General features: G+C 54.3%; 5 protein-coding genes across 5 annotated transcripts; 2 read left to right on the top strand and 3 right to left on the bottom strand.

Moving 5' to 3' along the window:
* Positions 1–1,949: 1,949 nt before the first annotated feature.
* INS49_008909 (uncharacterized protein) lies at positions 1,950–3,089 on the bottom strand (the record flags this gene model as incomplete). The annotated part of the gene is made up of 1 exon (XM_043169646.1): positions 1,950–3,089. One exon carries the CDS (start codon positions 3,087–3,089, stop codon positions 1,950–1,952), a length of 1,140 nt encoding a protein of 379 aa, XP_043027326.1.
* Positions 3,090–11,163: 8,074 nt separating this feature from the next.
* Positions 11,164–13,075, top strand: INS49_008908 (uncharacterized protein; the record flags this gene model as incomplete). Its single annotated transcript, XM_043169645.1, has 6 exons — positions 11,164–11,504; positions 11,644–11,660; positions 11,718–12,158; positions 12,224–12,337; positions 12,403–12,543; positions 12,621–13,075. 6 exons carry the CDS (start codon positions 11,164–11,166, stop codon positions 13,073–13,075), a joined length of 1,509 nt encoding a protein of 502 aa, XP_043027325.1.
* A 568-nt stretch (positions 13,076–13,643) lies between these two features.
* INS49_008907 (uncharacterized protein) lies at positions 13,644–14,272 on the top strand (the record flags this gene model as incomplete). Its single annotated transcript, XM_043169644.1, has 2 exons — positions 13,644–14,026; positions 14,104–14,272. The coding sequence occupies 2 exons, from the start codon at positions 13,644–13,646 to the stop codon at positions 14,270–14,272; spliced, it is 552 nt and encodes a 183-aa protein (XP_043027324.1).
* Positions 14,273–14,774: 502 nt separating this feature from the next.
* Positions 14,775–15,593, bottom strand: INS49_008906 (uncharacterized protein; the record flags this gene model as incomplete). Its single annotated transcript, XM_043169643.1, has 1 exon — positions 14,775–15,593. One exon carries the CDS (start codon positions 15,591–15,593, stop codon positions 14,775–14,777), a length of 819 nt encoding a protein of 272 aa, XP_043027323.1.
* A 204-nt stretch (positions 15,594–15,797) lies between these two features.
* INS49_008905 (uncharacterized protein) lies at positions 15,798–16,463 on the bottom strand (the record flags this gene model as incomplete). Its single annotated transcript, XM_043169642.1, has 1 exon — positions 15,798–16,463. One exon carries the CDS (start codon positions 16,461–16,463, stop codon positions 15,798–15,800), a length of 666 nt encoding a protein of 221 aa, XP_043027322.1.
* Between the last annotated feature and the right edge of the window lie 4,749 nt (positions 16,464–21,212).

The following is a 21,212-nucleotide window of genomic DNA, read 5'->3' as shown; positions in this document are numbered from 1 at the left end:
GGACCCCACGGCAAAGCTTTGGCACACTCGTGCTCAGCTCAGCTGTGCACAAAGATGCCATCATCCTGGTGGGCGCCGACCGCGGCAGTAAAACAAGCTCAGCCAAGTCGTTCAACATACCTCGACGATCGGGTAGACGGTGAGCAGACTGCGGCTTCTGTGGGCGGCGCCGGTGCCTCGGCCCTCACCGAGAATGCACATCGTAACGGCTCTTTCCTTCCCCAGACCATACTGACGAGCACTAGGAAGCGTATGCGAACGAAACGCGAGGTGACACCGGGGCCAACACCACCGAATCCAACATTGTACAAACGAATAGTCGCACCGCGTTCGTGTGCCCATTGCTTTTCCCACGAGGGAACATTGTCCGCGCTCCTCGTATTAAGCTGCCACCGCCATCATGCCCAACATTTCTGGTCCTCTCCCAGTTGTCTGCTCCGCGACGGGCAAGCACGCCACCCACGCAATGCACTGCAGTTGCCCGTTAAGCCCAGCCAGGCTTCCACGGGGCAGACACTTGAATGCTCGTATTCCCTGATTTGGAAGGCTATTGGCATGCCAGTTTCCCTTTCTGGCCGGGGAGTGGAAGATCATTGCTTGTCCAAGAACTGGGGTATACTTGCCCCTGGGATGTCTCACTTGCTAGTTTGCCGGCGGCGGTGTACATCTGCACTTGATCGTGGTCCTTTTCTGGCCACGGAAGTGTGGCACAATGTGTTGGAAGAGACATGGGCTGTTCGTCATCTCATCGTCGATGAGACAGAAACAAATATATCCCTCATGCTGCCGATAACTAGGTGATGGGCGGCTAGATCCCGGGGAACCGCCCTACCCCTTTCGGTGTGTGCGACGGAAATTTGGTCTTCTCGAATGCCAAAAAAGAAAAGAAAAAGAAGGATCGACGAAGTGACGAGATCGAGTGGCGTCTTCGGGAATCGGCAGACACGAGTCTCAGTTACTTCCCTGTCTTCCCCGGAAGAGACAAAGGCCGTAAATCCAGTTCACCGCATCAAGCCTTGTCTCAGATTGGCGCCCCTCAAGCATGGAAGTAGCGGCGCTTAATCCACCGACGTGACGGAGCAACATATGCCGTTATCGGTATCCCGCGAAAGTGTCGCCGCGGTCCATTCGCTCCCTCGGCTCGCTTGTACGTAAATGAGTTGGGTGCGCGACGTGGTGCTTGCACGGAGATAACTTTCCCCCAGAAATGGCCTTGGCCAAAGCATGTCAATGGGATAGAGCAGATAGTAGTGTTTTGTAGCTTGAGAAAAGTACCTCCCACCCGATGCCGCACCAAAGTCGAGAGAAGCGTTTCAAGAGCTTCAGATCAGCAGGCATCGCAGGCCATTCAATCTCAAGAACTATCTGAAGATGGAATTCGCCGGGGGGCAACACATCGGTGACGATGGGAAGAGTTCTAGAATCGTTAATAATATTGACTTGTTCCTGGCAGTCCTGCCCTTATTGTTCCTTTCTTGAACAAGAAGAATGCATCTCAACATGCCTACAATAGGCTTTTCACATCCCCTTTTTGAAAATGCTGGGCACAAAGCCGATCTTCACGCACTTTGACAGCAATACTGAGAAATCTTCCCGCGGTCGTACGCCACCGTGGTCTTTCCTCAACGTCGACAGAGCCTTATCCTGAAGGAATCTCCGATGAAATAAGAAAGCCCCACAGTCCATAACGCCGTTGACATACGTATGCAAGACCCTCACGACCATCGAGACCAACTATCACTTCAGAAGAAAATACCGACCGTCATCCGAGAAGAGCCGGTACAGAAAAAGACTTTCCTTGACAGCGAGGCGCACCACAACGCTCACCTGAACGGAGCAGAACAGGCTGTTCAGTGAGGAATATTGAAGTTTTCCCGTCTCAGCCCCGAAAAATGTCGTCCCTAGGACGACGATTTCTGTCCTGGTATCGGCCAGGATTTTCACATGGCTCACAGGCTCTTCTCCAACAAAACGAGGTCTCGGAAGCCCTCTTTCCAACTCTGTGTTTGCTCGGCCGTGGGCTTGGGCAAAGGGCTCCGGGCGTACCCGCCGTAGCCGTTCCAGGCTTGCAGACCTGCCTTGACGCCCACGACACCACCCTGGATAGCAGTCCAGTCCCCAGAGGCGACCGTCTCTTGCATTTCTTGAGCCTCGACCACCTTATCGGAGTTGAAAAGCTCGACCGTCCTGATGCACGCTTTGGGAGAGATGTTGGCCAGGCCGGCTAGGATGCCATGGCCACCAGCAACCAAGGACTGGATGGTGAAATCGGCTGATCCGGCAAGCACGAGGAACTCGGGCTTCTTAGGGTCGTAGTTCTTGGTGAGCTTCTTGGTGGCGGCAGCCACTCTCGCCAGCTTCCCCGTGTTTCCACAGGTCAACTTGACTCCGACAATGTTGGGGTGAGCGGAGAGCTTGATGACGATATCTGAGGACAGATCCAACCCGCCAACTGCACCTGGGAAGTTGTAGATGATGATCGGGATCGGCGAAGCATCCGCGACCGCGTTGAAAAACTCAAGGACTGTGCCTGACGATGGCGCGAACAGGGGCGCGTAGTAGGAAGGTGGTAAGACAAGCGCGTAGTCGCCGCCTGCCTGCCATGCCTCGGTGCAGTACTGGACCGTCTCTCGCACACTCTGGCTGCCACAGCCAACTATCAGGGGCATGGAGGAGAAACCAGCGTCGTTCAAGGCTTTTCGCGTGGTTGACGTGACCAGTGACCTCTCCGAGTGGGTCAGGTGGACCGCCTCTCCGTTTGACCCTTGTGTCGCAAGGCCAGTCACCCCTGCGCGTGCCAGTCGCACGGCGTGGGAGGCGATTGTCACGGTGTCGACATCTTCGTTCTCGTCGAAGAAGCACATCGTGGGCACATAGACCCCGGGCACTAGCGGCCTCTCCATGTGTAAATCATTCTGAACGGATGTGCTCCCATAAGAACTGCTCAGAGGCGAGGCCGAGTCAGCAGATGACAGGCCACTAGGCACTGGCAAGGCCGAGGAGTGTAGAGGACGGAAGGGCCGGTTGAAGCCGTTGAAGCCAGTGGTGAAGCTGCCAGCAGGAGAGGGTGCGTCGATGTGAGGAGCCATGGTTGCTTTATCAGGGACCACAAATCTGGTGCAGCTGGATGGCGTGGGATGCTCTGCAAAAGCGGACAAGTGAGGAAGAGGAGGACGCGGGAGGGGATGGGATGGGATGGGGGCTATGAGAGGGTGGTTCAGGGAAAGGTCTGGGCATGTTTTTATAACTGTCAAAAACAGCAAAGCCCGCGCCCAGATAGATCTGACGTGCTGCTCCTGGCTCTCTCACGGAGTCCCGTGGGCACCCTGGCATTCGCACTCCCAGCTGAGGGATCCCAGCTCGACAGCCGCGGGCGATATCCGAAGTCGCACCGGATGCTCGAGGAAACCCCGGGACAGAGGAGTAAGCTGAACAACATCAAGCTAGTCGAGGCTGCGTGTGATGGGTGATGCACGCCTACTCGCACCGCCCGCCCGCATGCCTCATCAGCCATGGAGACACGATGGGGGTTGCAATGCTCCGTTGGTGCCACAGTGCGGAATCCTTGGCGCAAGAAGTAGATATTTGGCAGCCTGGTCCTTGCTAGACTGTTGCCGCAGAATGATCATCACAAGGGGCTGAAGGGGAGGGCCCCAGCCCTTGAGCTATAAAAAAGCGGATCGCGTGGGGGTTGCTCTAGTCTGGGGTGGCCAGGCGGCGACGCCCGCTGAAAAAGCAAACCTGGTGGCAGGCCCAAGCACTTCAGCCAGGAACCACAGCAGGATGCTCGAGGTGTTATGATAGGTCTGCCACGCCCCGGGTCCGATTTGGCATGCCCTTGGCAGGCGAAACCGTTGATTCTCGACTGATTGTGTAGCGTACCTGTAGATCACTGGCGTGACAACTGCGGCGAAGCAGGCATGTCGCGTGGCAATTGTCCCCGAGCTCACCGGCTAGGACGGGGCGACCAACACAAGCACCTTGCAAGTATTGTCGAGCTGAATATAGCAACAGACACCGATGCGGCGTTTCGCGTCCAGTCGCGCATTTTCTCTGTCGCGCAATGCGACCCATAGTCTGTGGTCAAACAAAGGTCTTATAGATGCGAGGCAGTCGAGAGAGTATGTGTGTGTCAGATTGGATCCACGTCAGCCACCAGAATCCCACATTCTGGACTCAGTGGTACCGAGATGGTGATTGGTGCGGAACCCCGATACGTACTGTACCTGACGTGAGGCTCTCTGGTCGCGTCATAAGTCGTGGAGGTAGTCCATGCTTTTTTTGGATGACATGTTAAAGCCAGCATTTGGCCAGGAGAACCGCATGTGGAGATAAGAAGCATCAGATAGACACTACCACTGTGAAACGAGACAGTCGTCGAGCAGACCGACAAAAGGCTCTCCTCCAAGCGTAACCAGGTGTGGGCGGTCATGGTTCTACACATGGACGATGGGTCGGAACACCACGTGGGCTGTGCTGTGTAGTTGTTCTGCTGGGCGGGGGTCTTGATACGCTGGACATATCCGTCAGTGCAGTGCGGATGAGTGGGCAGGTGGTATTGGGGGACAAGGGGGCACAAGGGGCCAAAGAGGCTGGCTGTCCACCCGGCCTGACGACTGCTTCTAGAAGGCTGGCTCCGTTCCATTACACATGCCCACGAGGCGGTGTGTAGGTTTGGTTTTGCCCCTCTATTCTGGTCAGCGTCCCCTCTTGCATGGACAAGATGCAGATCGGTCCTGGTTTGTGAGATGCGAGCTGCAGTCAGCCGAGAAAGTCCCGACGGCGTGGGAGCTGAATGACTGCTTTGACAACAGCAGCAGCGTGTGGGTGGTGGGAGACTCTCTCATGAGGGCTTTAGGGATGACTGACTGATGGGCGGCCCGGCGGGCGGACGGAAGCGGGTTGTCGGGTGTCTGAGTTACGCGATGCGATCACTTTGCGTTGTTGGCCGAGGTCATGGATGCCATCACTCGAGGGTTGCTGCTGTCGTCGTCGATCCTCCAGCTGGCTTGGCCGGAAGCTGTGGAAGAACGAAGCTCCAGGCTTGGTCGAGCAGCCGACGGTCAGAAGGCAGAAAGAGGCAGGATGTCAGGATTGCGTGTGGAGGCAGGGGGCAGGGGGCAGGGGGCAGGGTGGGCAGCACCTCCTTCCTTCCACGCTGTCAGAGCTGCGAGGAGGTGGATCCGGTTTAGTGTCGCGCCTTCCATCTGGGGAAGGAGGGTGTGGACACAGCCCTGGATGGTTCTGGACTGTGCTGTGCGATCCCATGTGGTACAGTGCGCGCGTCATCTTTGTCCCTTAGCCGTAGATCGACAAGACCCTCTTCTCCCATCAAGTCTGTGCCTTGGCATCGCAGCACCCGTGCTCGTCGTGGTCGTGGCCGAGTGCAAATCCGACTCCAGCTCAGTCCGATACGGGGCGCCCATTCTGCAGCTCCGTCTGTTTCCGTCCTCTGCCACGCCCGAGCACAATACTGCCTCGGAATCGAGGAATGTGTGGCGCCACCACGTCCTGCTGACCGGTGATTTTCCATCAACCACCAACACGCCAGCCACGACGATGTTGGTCTCGATGCACATCAGCAGGCAAATCAGCAGGCCACTCGTTGCCATGCTGACGTCCTGCAGATTACTCGACAGCATGTCTGCCTGTGTTTCCCAGCGTTTGATCGCGGCCTGTATCCCGTCATTGAGGTGCAACCTTGGTGATCGCCATGACGCGACACTATTGCTTGGAGCACACCACCCTCCCCTTGGCCTCTGCCTTCCCAGTTTCTATTACCCTTGTGGTTGCCCTCAGCTACGTCGCCATCTGCCGCCGAACATCACGGAGCCTCATCCGACGCTGGGCAGGGCGGCCGGTTGGAATGGGGCAGTGCGATATCGCCCGCAAAATTGACCAATCGTGTGTTATGCCCGCGCTCAATACTGACTGTACTGTATCATCTTTGTCCGTGGCAAACCCGGATGCGCTTGGTGATGTTGTGCTTGCGTATGCCCACGGCGAGGCCCAGTTGGACGGTAGCAATTTGCGATCCTCCGCCCGAGTGCATTGCAGTTTGGTACGGCCACTTCGGTCTCCGAGCACGGCATCTGCTCCACAGACATTCTTATGAGCTGCCTGGGGAACCGAGGCACATCTTGTTCGTCAACCGCCAACGTCCTCCCGCCGGGCCACTGCTTTCTGGGCCTCCGAGCACGAGAGTAAGCAATGAACTTGGCTCGGATGGGACGGACAGTGGATCGGGCATACCAACCCTGTCGAATCTGGGAGCCAGGTGACCGATTTCTCCAGCCCTTGAGTGACCACTACCCTGTTTGGGGATCCCGACTGGTTCCCCAAGGTTGGAGACGCGGCACAGGACTACAGGCATGCCGGCCCGCCTCCTCTGTCTCCTCGAGAACTTGGTCTGCTTCACGATGTGGAGTTTGGACAGGCCAAGCGCCTGAGTGGGTTTGAATCACGGCAACGTCGACACAGTTCACAGTCACTGTACATTCATGGAACACCCCGCGTTTCCACTTCTTTCGCGGGGTCCAAGGACCAGGCCAGACCAGGACGGAGTCCGAGGGACTCCACTCTCCCTACCCCACGCGTAGCAACCATTTATTTGGATGCCATATTGACAAGGTGACTAGTTACTACCCTGCAGAATCAGGGCCATATCTCGCTCAAATATATCGACAGTCTGTTCTCAGCATTATCTGGTGCTGACACAGCGCGAGCCGTCGAGTTCTCGTCCTGTCTACCTACAGGGGTCCAGCATGTGCCTAGTTCCGACAGAGTGGCTCTGGCTTGATGGCGTGGGGGTCACATCGTGGGGACGTGAGATGCGGCCCCTCCACAGACATGTCCCTGCACCTACCTCGAACCTTGTGAGCTCTCTCACTCATCCTTTAATGCCAATTTGGCGGCTTATGCCTCTTGAGGTAGCACCGATCCTTTGACAGACAGGATTTGCTTCTGACCATCTCAGCAAAAAGGATGGACTGATCGTGCTCAACCTGAGCGGTTGGGCACAGCAGGTAGAAGATCAAGCCAAAGCCGACCAGTTGTTATCGACTCGTTGCCGGACTTGACTAAACCACTTGCCATTTTACGTTTCTATTTGCTCATCTTTGGCAACGTATGTTATCCTCCATCTCGCCTCTTGCAACAGTTACCTCCAGCCCGGAGGTATTCGACCGGTACATGCAACGGCATCAGTTAGCCAATGCAGTCAGAGCGGAGTCGTTTCGCCACGGGCACCAAGAAAGTCGCGCGGACAGAGATGCGAAGGACAGCCAACGACCTCACTGCACGAGGCGACGAAGGAGGCATTTCTCGCCGATATAGGAAAGCCGGACAGCCGGCTTCATCGTCGAACGATCGAACCATGCTGCAAAGGACGTGTCGCCAGCATCTCATCTTCCATCGGCATCTCCCACCAAGCACGGATCACGCGGGGTGTGTACGGCAGATGCCCATGTCCGCGTTAACACAAATACAGGCATTCCCGCGTCGTCACACTCGACACACGTGCCCCCATGATCCGAAGGATCTGCCGTCCTACGCGAGAACTGATGGAATAAGCCGTGTGCCACCACCGTCGGTACTTTTGGCAGAGGGACATTTTCTTCGGAACGGCTTCAGGCAGCTTATCCGGGTTCAACACGGGTCAGACCAAGGACTCGGTTCCTCGGGTGGACCAGGCTTCGCTTACACCTTGCCCGCCGGGCCCCCATGAAACGCGTGATTCCACTGCGTGCAATCAAGGCAAGGGCATTGCATGATTCTTTTGCATTCCTGATAGCCAGCTAATCGTCACTCGAATCCTTGTCAATGTCGGCGTCTCGCTCAAACTGTAGCAGGGCTCCCGGTGCTACCCCCCGGCCCGGTACCCGGCCAAAGGAATCAAGGCGCCAACAAGCTCGAACTACTAGGACATCGTGCGATTTGGAGAGCGGCCGACCTGCCAATGAGGCGAGTGGCATCTTACAAAGCCCATCATGGCCGTCAGCTGTCAAAATCGCATTGATCTGCAGCGGGCGGGCGACCAAGCCCTGGGGATTCGAGATTCTCCTTGGCCGCCCCCACGCTAGATTTAATACTCGGCAGTTGTTAGTATGGTTGGTTGTGCTAACTACCGCTTGCTTAGTAGTTGAGGTGGAAAGTTTCCAGGATGTGTATTGGGGTTTCACAAGTCTGACTCCCCGTCGTGTTGGTGATAACTAGAGTGTGCCTGGTTCGTTGCCGTTGACTAGTGTGCAACCCTTGTGCCAGGGCTATGCTGGATTCCTAAAGAGGTTCCTGGGTGCCATCATAAGTGGTCTCAAGTGTGTCTCGTTCAGTTGGAAGAAGATAAATCCTCAGGTGTACATGGCTTGTCCCATGCAGGCTACGTCCGTCACTCGATGACATTAGTACTACCGCCATGGCATGGACCTCCAGATGCTGGGTTTCCCTAAATTCCATGCTCAAGTGCCCGCTGAAACCAGGTGCCGTTTTCCTTCCTCTCCGACCCACTCAGGGTGGCGTTTCTTGTTCCGGGGAATGGATGCAGCAGTTTTGTTGTAGTAATCTCACAGGATACAGTCCGTGTCTGGATCTTGTCCGTCACCAGAGAGCCCATTCATGACTACTTACCCAGAAAAGGAAGAAGGTTTCATAGTCGGTGTCAATGAACGAAAGAGAAAATCATGGAGCAGTCCAGACTCTCTTGTACAAATTTGTAGCTAATAATCCAAAGGACTTCTCAAGTGGATGGCGAAGCAAAAGTTCTCTGGTTCCGCTCAAGAAAACGAAATGGTCCGGTATGGATGGCTCAGGGTATTTCATCATATTCAAAAGAACAGGGACCAGAGGTGTGTAAACTTGAATGCTGATTATTTCTGGGAGTAGGGGTCAGTATTTTCTCTCGATAATTATCATCATTTGAAGAAGCCAGACTGGTCTGAGATCTGGATGATCGCCATGGTGAAAGAGACCCATGAGCCAACGATCAACCCTTCTCAAGTCGAGAAACTGGATTGAAATACTTTACTGGGTCTTATGTCATTCCGTAGGAGCCGCATGATACCCCTGCGACTCAAAATATGCGACGAAAAGTACGCCGGTGGATATTTCTAAAGGTTTGTAGAGGAATAGCTGAGCGCTAGAGTGGCTGCCATGAAGCACTATTAGTACGGGATATGAGTACGGGATGCAGTGGGCTCAATGTGTGTGGTGATATATCGTCGCTCATTTTGTAAGGATCCAGGAACACTGAGCTTCCAAGCAAGGTAGGGAGGTGGTGATTCCTTTTCAACAGCATATTTTGCTGGGACGAAATTAGGCACGCGGGAGGCAGACTTGACCATTCTTATTTTCAGGTCCCGATGATGGCAATGTTGAGGACTGAACCAACCAACTCTCGTTAAGCCTCACTATGCTTTTCATCGTCAGGTTGAATTCTGCTTGCAAACAAAACGTGTCAAAACACGAGGGGGTTAACCACTGATCCTATATATGAACCTTCAAGAGAGCCGTTTCTGAAGAGCCTCTGCAGTCATAGTTCTGTTCATGATGCCCAGTTCGATTCCCAAACAATTGTTCATCTTTTCAGAACCCAATTCTATTTCTACAATCTGAACACCCTTATGTGTGAGTGGAGGCAGATAGCCAGCCACCAAAATAATAGAACATTCCATAGGACACCATGGCCAAGGCAATATCCAGGAGTGTGGTAGTTTCGTAGTCAAAACCCCAAGTCAACCCATCAGCTCATTGAAATTTTTGCAATATCATGGGACTTGTGGCAAGGAGCTCAAGAGAAAACCTGCGGTCTTGACTGCCGACCCACTTCTAGCCCCGCCAGACAGGACGGAAATGGCTTGCCACGGGCCCTACGCGGAGAGACCCATTCATGGACACCTAAATGATCGGAGCGAGCCAGACTATTGCAACTAGAGCAGCTCATATTGGATAGCACATAGACAGACGTGAGACCAGTCCGACCAGAGAGCCTGAGTCCCCTATATAACCAGTCGCCACATGGAATCGCCGATTGTGACGAAGAAAGCGGTCACGTAAAGTGATGGAAACTACGTTGTGCAGTTTCCACATAGTCATGCACCCAAGCATTCAGGATTCGCGTTACGCACGTGGCGAGCGGAGAAGATCAGGGTATGCGCGCGGATCGGTGTGGTGTGGATCAGTTTGGGGGGACAAAAGAACCATGTCCGCAAAGGCGGAGTAAGGGGTGATAGGCTGTTTCCTAACCGGACCAAGGGGCTAAAGTTATACAGAACTGCACGTCTTCCCACCTCAGAACCAATAGTCGCGAGTCATTTGGATATCAGGTCATCCAGGCCCTGAGGGTGATGATCAGCCTGACCTTGGACCGAAGACCGACCGCCGCTTATCGTTGGAAGAACTCCGCACACAGACGGGCGGTGGCATTCTCGGTGGAGAGTGCAGAGCTTTCTGTGTGGATTAAGTAGCAGCTGATTATTACAAGGATTGTTACATGGTGTCAACTGCTCTGCGCCTCTGCTACGGAGCATAATCACCTATGTAGCACGAGGCCTTCGCTGGCTGTCGAGAGCCGTTCCACTGATTAGTAATTACACATGCTGCTCTCAACAGCGTTACACATATCCGGGGCATGCTCGAGCTTGTAGGATGGGAAGCTTTTCTCAGGCGATGACATGCAGTGACACATCGATTTCTCCCTGCAGCAGCTTGCCGATCATCGCACGAAACAAGCCCCTAAAATTTTGTCGGTGCTATGGTTGCAGTTTCAACATTGCGTCTTTGCGGATGTAAATACTAGCTGGGCTTGGCGTCGTTACCAGATCTGGCACCAACAGGTCAAAATGGCAGAGCTGGCATCCACAAAGCTACCGGCCTGCATATATATAGCGGATCGTTACACGTCAGAGCCCCATCGCCTTTCGATAATAGGAAACGCTCTGATAGGGACATCGGCGGGTGTAGCGGGTCTCTGCATTCAAGCAAGGTCCAGCCAAGATCTTCCACTTTTTAAACCTTAACAGGTACCGTGTATAAATGCCAACTCCCCGGCGTCCATGGATGTCCCGCGTAGAATTCTTGTTTGAAATGTCAGGGTAGTGTTCACATGCCGCCTTCCTGTCATAACCTCACCTCTTCTATCTCTGGAAGTGCCTGCACACCACTTACGGCATGAGCTTGACATTCCGAGAAGGGCTTCTGCCCAGCTCGTCCATATGGGCCTTGCTTGTCCTCATTGTGGCGTACGTGGTCTGGACCGTCATCTACACGTTTACCCTGCACCCCCTTGCCAAGTTTCCTGGGCCATGGTGGTTAGCTATCAGTCGTATACCGTACTGGATCGTTGCCGTGCAAGGCGAGCAGATCAAGCTCATGAGGCGTTTGCATGAAAAATACGGACCTGTGATTCGATTCAGCCCAAATGAGTTGAGCTATACCGACCCGCAAGCTTGGAAAGATGTGTGCGGGCATTATCCTGGCAACTCTGAGAATTACAAGGCACAAGAGGCTCAGTAAGTTCTCTGCAACCCTAGTGCATGTCACAAAATTCCGCGCAAACGAGAAAACAGTTTGCCGAGGTCGCTGCGGCTTCCCTAACCAGCTGTTCAACTGCTTGTATGGATTCATTGATAGCTAACTACAGACTCACAGTTTACCGCCTCTAAATGGTGAGCCTATGCGTCTCCACCGTCGTTACCTCCCACGTTAACTCAACCCTCGAACAGGAACACCGTCTCTCCTCACGGCACCGTTTAGCGATCACAGGCGAATGCGCCGCGTCTTCTCCCCAGCCTTCTCGGACCGCAGTCTCAGACAGCAAGAGCCCCTGTTCCACAAGTACGTCGACCTGCTCATCTCGAAACTGCGAGGCACCGACGGTCAACCAGTGCCGCTCGGCCAAATGTTGAACTTTGCCACTTTCGACATCATGGGAGACCTCACCTTTGGCCAGCCCCTGGGGCTCCTCCAGAGCTCTGAATACTCCTCGTGGGTCAAGAACGTATTCGACGCCGTGCGAGTGCTCCCACTCATCCAGTTCATCGAGTACTACCCACTCTTAAGCAAGATCTACAAATATATCGAGCCCAGGAGCCTCAACAAGATGAAGACGACGCATTTCAAGCACTCGGCGGATCGAGTGGACAAGAGGCTGGAGAAGAAATCTGGTGAGTTGAGGTCGGAACCGCTGTCGATGGTAAAACCAAAGTACTTACACAATACTTCTGCAAAGATCAGCCCGACATTTGGAACCTTGTCTTGGCAGCGGAGGATGGGGGGAAAATCTCTTTGAATGAGATGCATTCAAACGCCGATCTCTTCATGCTGGCCGGTACTGATACTACAGGTGAGACTTCTAGAGCTGGACTCGCCGCAATCAGTTCTTGAACGAGGCTGACAGCTAGGTATCAGCCACGCTACTGTGCGGCCTGACTTATCTTCTCTCGATGGACACACAGCGAATGTCAAAAGTGGCCAAGGAGGTCCGGGAACAAAAGAAAGCTCACGGCCTCGGCTTCGACTCATTGGCAAATCTCACCTACTTGAACGCCTGTGCGTATACCGTCTCCACCGATTGACTGTCTGACCGGCCCCATTCAGCAAGATTGCTAATTGAGCCGGCCATACAGGTATCCAAGAAACCCTCCGCATGTACCCGCCAGTTCCGGTGGGGATCCCCCGAGGCATCCCGGCAGAGAATGGAGGTCGGATGATCTGCGGCAGATGGGTCCCGACAGGCGTGCGGTGCTCCATCCACCAGTATGTCGCCTACCGGTCCGCGGCCAACTTCAAGGACCCGGACTCGTTCGTCCCGGAACGGTGGCTCGGCGACCCCAGGTACGCAGACGACCGACGCGATGCCTGCCAGCCCTTTTCGTACGGACCTCGGAACTGCATAGGGCAGAACATGGCGTGGCACGAGATGAGGCTCATTTTCGCATCGCTCCTTGCCAACTTTGATTTGAAGATTTGTGACGAGAGCCGTAACTGGATGGATCAGAAGGCATACGTGCTATGGGAGAAGAAGCAGCTGATGCTTCAGCTGACACCGGTCGCTGAGGAGATAGTCATAAAGGGTCTGTAAGCATGCAATTCGCAGGGTACACTCTAATGACATGGCGCAACAGTCAGGTTTTCATGTTCAATCCTACTACTTGGCATATACTGTTCACTGATACCTCCAGCTCCTCACCGTCGCCAGTCCACTCGTGACGATCCCCGGCTGGCTAGTCTGGCTCTCATTGTGGTTTACTGGCTCAGCTCAAGCTACCTACCTAGGTAGGTACGTAGTATTCGGGCTCCCAGGGCTCCTGTTGAGTCATTCATTGAAGTGAACCACGATGTTCTATTAATTATGGCTCTTCGTGCTTGGACGTGGCCAAATGGCCGTCCTTTCGATTGTACATTCCGTCTGCGTCACTAGTCACGAAGCCAAAGCATCGACTTTTCGCCATATAAGAAGACTAGCAATCAAACCAGAACCACCTGCAGTCTTTTGCCAAGAGCAACATTGAACCTTCTTCTTTCGCCATCGAGCCCTTTTAACAACTATTGCAATAACCGATGATCTCTCCATTGAATTCTTTTCGGCACACCTGACCACGCAATTGCCAGCTCTGAAAACAAAACGTCGAACCCGCAAAACGGCCAAGATGCATATCCTCAACTTCCTCCTTCTCCTCCTTCTCCCCCTAGTCCCAGCGAGCATCTCAGCTGCTGCTGTGGACCGAATCGTGTACACGCCGGGACACAGCGGAGACACCAGCAACACCTCGCCGAACCTCGTGCGCCGAGACGACGTAACCTGGGGACCCGATGACGAAACTCAAGACGCCTGCGACTCCGACCAGACCCCCGAGAAGACCGAGGGCAGCGAGTTCCTCAAGCCCGACTGCCTGGACATCATCAAGTTCAACCAGCGGTTTGGCCGCTACACCATCAGCGGCTACACCGGCGGCAAGTGGGCAAAGATCAACGTCAAGGACACGTGCTGTGTCGCGGTTGCGAGGAAGGATGGCTCCACGAATGATTTCGAGTAAGTACTCAGCGGGCATATGCGCCGGGCGTGTGGGGTTTGCCATTGGAATTGACTGACGTTGTGCGTTTCTCTAGGGTCGGCGACATGGATATCAGGGATGTCATCAATACGGCGATGGGGCTGTACTCGGACATCTTCAAGATGAAGTCTGTTACGGGCGCGGCGACGTGTGATGCTGCTGACACGTCGGGCAACGATGTGCCAATCAAGTGGAAGGTTGTTGATCCTGAAGATCTTGGTTGATGGTCTGGCCCGTGGATACTAGTAGGGGCTGGCCTTGTGAGGGTATTCCCAAAACAGGGGCTCTAGTTTTCGGGTCTGGATTCCGCTAGCTCGGTAGCAGGAATGCGAACATGCGATGTTTTGTCTTTCTTTCAGGTGACAAAACATGAAGCCGGTCCTTGTCCTCGTCCACAAGTAACTTGTTTGGATAGTCTGGAGCTCGGTTGCATCACTGAATTGCCAAAGTTGTGGGCCTGGTCTTCCTGGTCCCATAAATGTTTCCTATCATTTGTTTCTGCGCGTCAGACGCTTAAGGAATTATTATCGGTAAAAGTAATTCATAGTACAATTAAAGTCCAACCTTAACAGAGTCACCAGCATCAAGATCCTTAGCACGAGGCATGTGCGGAGATATAGAATCTGACCAAGGTTTCGAAAGAAAATCTAACCCGCTGCCATGATGCCCATCGGGTTGGATAGCTCAACGAATCTTCGCTGCACCCAGCCTGGACCACCCGGTCGACTACAGTATCCTGATGGTACATGGCGCTCTGGTGTATATGGTCTGATAAATGTCCTCAAAACGTGACGTAAACTCGGACAGGGTCAGATTCGACTGGATCTGGACGAAGCCCAAAAATTCAAAGTTGTTTGCTCCATCGCTCCCGTCGCGCAGTCTTGTTGCCCTTTTCCTCGGAGTGGCGTCGCCTGTAGCGAGTGTTCTGCTCCCATCTCCGGCGCCTCCAACCGCCTTCAACATTTCCTGGCTCTTGTCCTCTTCTTCGGCCGAAAGGTCGGTTCTGGCTGCTCCGCCGCCTTCTATGTGAGCAAAGAGGAAAGCGTGTTCGTTGTATACAAGGGTCTGTGGGATCGATTTCATGCTGTTGCGAACTGCGTGTTTCCGTTCTTTGAACAGCGATAATGAGCGATGACCGAGAAATTCGTCACTGGACCGTGAGGAAACACCGTATATCGGTGAGAAAACATACACGCGTCTGTCCCTGTAGGCTGGAGGCAGCTTTTGCGAGGCTCGAGACCTTGAATTCGACAGATGCATGACTATTTGGATGATATCGGCGTGCTCCTCCAAGGTCTTCAGAGTGGCCAGGATCCGGCCTTCGAAGAACAGACCTGATTCCTCGTTGTATTCAAATATCGGATCTGGGTATCGGAGCAATGGTTGCACTAGAGGAAATCGTTGCAGGAGTGTGGATCCGCACTGACTCCAGTCCGGTACCCAAGAAGGCAAGTTTGGCGTTTGTGCTCTCGCTTCCTCACTTCGATGGCAAAGATTCCCCATGATCACATCCAGTCCCCATCGCTGGACCTCGAGCAAGTACATGGCTGTCTGTGTGTACACCTCGGCGGTACTCAAAGAGTAGTCAGCTAGCGGTCTGCTTTCTTCAGACACCATTCCAAGCAGCCCAAAGACCTTGTCTCTGGGGTCAGAAGCACTGCAGCTTCGACCCAGTAGAAGAGCGTCCAATAAACTAGCCGCACCAAGGTGATGTCGTCGGCCAAGTCGAAATAGCGTCGGAAACGTCTCTCAGTAACTGGAAATGTAAAGTTGTCGCAGATATTCGCCCTGCATGAAACCGGTCCACTCTACAGCAGTGTCGCCACACATCATGATGACGCTCTTCGAAAGCGCGACCTCCTGGACGACCCAGACACGCGAGAAATACGGGCGCGCAAAGAAAGGGCCTAGAAGATGCGGCGGTGTCCAAATGCCTTCAGACAGATTTCTGAGGACCAATTCACTCTCCCTTGACGCCTCCCCAACGCAAGCAAAGGTTCGCACCGCGCTCTTGTAGATCCGGGGCATCAAATCGACCTGCTGTCCGCGTTCTCGGACATTGTCCTGGTCGATACACACTGCGTCAATCCAGACCCTGTCGGTGTGCTTGCGCACCCGTCGCAAGACCGAGTCACAGTTACGGGTGATTGGGAGAAGCACCCCTGGGGATCCAATCTTGAGGCTGCAACACTTTGTGGAATCGCCATTCTCATCTGCCCATGTGTATGATATGGCGTCGTAGTAATGACGGCGTGCAAGAACGCTGACAGTCTCGAGATCTGCCCGGATGATGTCCCCGGGTTTTCCCGGGCGGAGGCTCAACAGCCTGATGTCGTCTCCCTTGCGGATCGGTTCATATTTGTAGATTGCAGGCTGTTTCACGTTTCTGCCGCGGGTGCTGCGCTTTGTGTGCATGCCGAGGTCTTTGGATGAACGAGATGTAGCAGAGGTAGGCATCATCTTGGTTGGAAAAGAAAAGATGAACTCTGAAGTATGTTGAGGCTCTTTGCCTCGATATGCACGTCAGACGTAACGTTGCTGCAGCACTTGCAGTAGACTGCAGCTTTTGGACCCCAAACATAATTGAATGTACCTGTTCCAGCGTTTGTGAAGGCTAATGATTACCCCGTTATCTGACGATGGGATATGAAACGCAAGATGAATATGCACCCACGAGAGCAGCAGAGTTTGCTCAATTGTCAACATGAGACTCCTCTACAACTAGCTCATTGTTACCTTCGAAGGTTCCGAAATTAAGTATTTATCACCTTGATATACGCCAGACTAAATCTTGATTTACACAAGAAACAGCACATGTCACAACTCCAGTATCAGCCTTCCGCACGAGAGGACGAGAGTCATTCTCAAAGACATCGACATAATGTCTCCGATTTCACCTTTGACAGAGGGTCAAGAATTTCTGACACAGCAAGACGATCTACATCGAGTGATCATCGCAGAACGTCACAGGATACTCTGGTGACATCTGTACTGGCCCTGAAAAAGTTGCCGAGAGTCATCAGCTTCATTCTAAGGATATCCTTACCAAGATGCAGCAGACGTCTGCTATTGGACTAATGAGATGGCGAAAGAGAATATTGCCACAATACAACGGGAGGTAAGGGGCCCTTCATGGGCTTCATAATGGATGTGCGCGGAAGAGAGAAGTGGCCTTGTCAATGTGTGGGCCATAAACCCATCTCTGACCATGCAGGTGAGGTGGACACATGTTAACTTACAGTAAAGAATTCATCCCACTGGCTCCCCGAACTAAAGCGGGATGCCATCGGTTACCAGACACACAAGGAATAATATATAGAAAGCGTGATGTGCATGGGAAAAACTCCAGAATCATACGAAGGAAAGGCGTGCGTGGAGTACGCCTGCGCGAAGCTGTATCGTGCGTCCCGGCAAGACGCTCTGTCCCACCACGGAATGGAGTGAATGTTGTCCAAGCGATGCGCAGGACGGAGCGCTGGCCACTTTCAGGATATGCCTATTCCCTCGTGCCTGGTTCAGCCACCTTCTCTCCAAATCAACGTGACCGTAGGCCGTGTGACCAACACGAGAGCCGGCCTCGACGACCCTCATACAAGAACACAATTACCACACAGCACATACACGACGACGCGGCGTGACCGATATCCAAGAAAGAGGAACCCGAAAGCTGACAGGCATAACCAAGCGTGTGAGGACGAGCTGAGGGAGCCGCAAATGTGGAACGTCTCAGCAGAGGCGAGAGATCAAGAAGACAGAATCGGGACAAGCCTTCGAGTACGGCGCTGACCTCGTAGCCAAACACGAGGTCGCCATCCCACCTCCACAGATCATCTGCAAATCCCACCGCGGACGGAATAGCAGCTGCTACAGAACCCTATTTCGAACGAGCGGCGCAGGGGGACAGAACATCCCGTCCCAATCGAGAACCTCCACCAGCGCAGATCTGGCAAACGGTCGGTCGGTCCCACCGGGGACATAACAAGCACCCTATCTCCCCTTCCCCCCTTCTCAAGCACGCAAGAGCGCAGGACGTTGAACCCGGCCCAGCTCAGCTCATCACGATCCAGCCGACTAGTCCTCTTTCCGCACATCCCATTTGAACCCGGTCTTCCCCCTTGGTCCCCGCCGCGAACCCTTCATTGAGTCCCGTCAGCTTGCCGGAAAGGTAGCAAAATGGGCACCATCAATATTTAATACGAGGGCGGCATCTGTCTCCCTTACGCCGACCAGTAGTGTGGTCTTGAATCAAGAGGTGACCATCGCAGGTGGATTCTTTCTTCATGGCCTGGGGTTAAAGGGGCGGAAAGAAAATAGACTAATACACATTAAGCTGCTGTCCCCAAATGGCTAAGCGACGCTGTGGGTGTCCTTTGTTGTTATCTAAGTACTATGTATACGCAGGCGGGCGTTGGCCGTCAGGACGCCCCTGCGCCTTCGTGTTATCAGTCCTACTTTTGATTCCTTTTTGCCCACCATTTCAGCTGGAAATCTGCCGAATCTGGCTGTTCGGAGCTCGGGCTCGGCTTGACGCCGAAGCGACGTCCAGAACGTGGATATGTGGGGTAGTCACGATTTGCGCGTGCGCCCAGAATAGAATACTGGGGTGTTCTCTGCGCTCAGGGAAAGCCCTAGGCCTACAGTGTGTGTGCACCTTTTTGGTGATGCAACTGAGTCTCTTATGGGTCTGTCTGTACAGTCTAGATGTCGTCGATACAGAATTAGGTATGTCAGGCGTCTAGACGTAGTGGAGGAGGCCTCGATCACGCGGAGAGGACGACCACGGCAGAGACAGGATGAACAGGCGCAGCGCTGCGGGCATGATTCAAGCGACTCGTCTGAATCCCCTCCAGCCTCGAGACATCGGATCAAGGACGGCAGGCAGACAAGCAACTCAACGGGTGGGCATCACGTGTTGGAGGAAGGAGAAATATCCCACTCGGGCTGGCCCGTTGTTTCTGCTGCTGCTGCGACCGAGGAGGCCTGGCGGGCTGGACGGGCACGTTTCAAATTGCAGGGAAGGCGGAGCCGTCTCGAAATCGACAGCGGGCTGCCGTGGGAGAGTCTCGGGGCCTGTAGCGAGGAATGAGAGATGAGATGAACCGGGATGGCTGCGGTGGTCTCCGGCCCGGCGGCGGAGGGGGTGATGGTGGCAGAGGAGGCAATTCCATCAAATTCCTCAGCTGGACTGCGACGGGCCCCACCCGCCGAGGCAGCGTCTGGTACTCGGCGAGGGGCCGAAAATCACACGGCAATGTGGATGCCCAGGCGCATATGCGCGGGCAAAGACATTCCTGATGATTGGGAACCTACGAAGCAAAGTTTGTCGCCGTCGTCGACCTCATCGTCGACCCAATGCATGCAGAGAGGGACGCCGAGCTTGTAGATGTGGTGTGGGTCGTTGGTGCAGCCAAATGAGGCTGAGTAACACAACAATTGGCTGGCCAGTTTTAGCCTGGCGCTGGCATGATGGGTGTGTGTCATGAAAGGCTGGAAACTTTTTAGGAGGCACAGCCCCTGAGAGTCGGGCCACAATGCGAAACGCAGGGCTGAGCGTCATTGGCTGTCGGAGGCATGGAGAGGCCGGCTCTTTGGGAGGGAGCTGTGCTGAGCTGTGCTGACCTGCGCTTGGGCATGACTTCACCGTCTCATGCTTCGGCTCATGGAACGTTGCCGTTGCGACAGGCCGAGTGATTGCTTACTTGCCTGCTATGACTGCCTTGCCGTGCAGGCCGTGGTATCCCCACCATGCAGCGATGTAGGCACAGCCTGCTCCATCATGCACCCGGCTTGCCGTGTTAGACTCTGGTTGGTGTTTTGAATGAGCGGGTGAGTGAGCTGGACATTCAGAAGCCAAACGTGACGTCCCAGGCAGGGGCTAGGAGGACGCACATGCCTCCCCTGTTTCAAGAGCTGCAGCATCAAGCTTCTCGAAGTCCGACGACAGGCGCCATAGGCTGCAGGCAGGCAGCAGGCGCGGGATGCGGCTTGCATGAGTGTTTGTCGTACACATGCAGATGCTGGAATGCGAAATCTTGAGCCGCAGAGTGAGACAAGCAACACAGTACGTACTCCAAACAATGGCATGGTATACAGACTATATGGTGTGCTAAACAACAGAATGACCCGACGTTCAATTAAAGTCCGGTCGGGGGGGTCGGACATGACAGCAATGATGATAATGACGGTGGTCCATCAATGCTGCGGTAGATTCAAGGTTACCGTTAGAGATTTGGTTAAGCTCGCGGAGCTCTGGTAGGGGGGCCCCCTCCTCCTAGGTTGGGTTTGACAGTGTGTGACGGGGACGCAGATCAGAGGCCCAAGGTCGAGGCCAGGGTTCAAGGTCACCCGAGAGTCTGTCGCTGGGAAGAGCTAATCTCGCGCCTTCCTCCTGTTGAGACACTGTACGATGCAAGAGGACAGTGAGTGGTGATTTGCCCGCTTGCCTGAGCATGGTCGGGGTCGCACCGTCTCGTCGCACTGTCAGCGTCCCTGCGTCGTGAACCCCGTGGCCCCGATCTCTCCAACCTTCCAATCTAGCCGTGACAGGTGCACAGGCAGCCCTCCCAGTCCACGAGCTGGGATCACCGACGCACTGTTCAGCTAATTTTGGCCCTCTGGCCACGATGGACCCTTTTTTTGGCTTTTGCCCGCCTCTCTGCCGGCGGACACGAAGCTCACGGGTGCTTGGAATAGACCTCGAGAGCCCGAAAGCCAAAAGGCACAAGCCAGACACCCGGGAAAACACGGTCTGCCGCTGACGGACTGATTGACTGACTGATCTGCGCCAGAGCTTACCGAGACCTACCGCTGGCTGGTGATCAATTCTGGGGTCACTTGATCAGCAGCGTCAATCGCATCGTATTCGTCCTGACCGACGGCGATGACAATTCCTCCCCGATGCTGCCCCAGACTAGACACGAGCAAATCCTCCGCACCCCGTGCCCCGTGCTCGTTAGCCCCCAAGGGCCACGAACACGTTACGCCGACCGTTACTACGAGGCTTGCGAGGCTTGGGCCCTGGGAGTGTGGGAGTGTTGCACGGCTGCGGTTACTCGGCGTCGCATCTCGCATCTGGCTCATCTCGCGTCGTCCTTTACCTCGCAGCCGCCGGTGTGCTGACTGCCTGGGCGCCTCCTAATACGACTCGCGCCTTTGCCGAATCTG

This window comes from Diaporthe citri (assembly GCF_014595645.1).
Source record: "Diaporthe citri strain NFHF-8-4 chromosome Unknown scaffold_3, whole genome shotgun sequence".
NCBI lineage: Eukaryota > Fungi > Ascomycota > Sordariomycetes > Diaporthales > Diaporthaceae > Diaporthe > Diaporthe citri.
The sequence above is the reverse complement of the archived record's forward strand: the minus strand, read 5'-3'. Positions and strand labels throughout refer to the sequence as shown.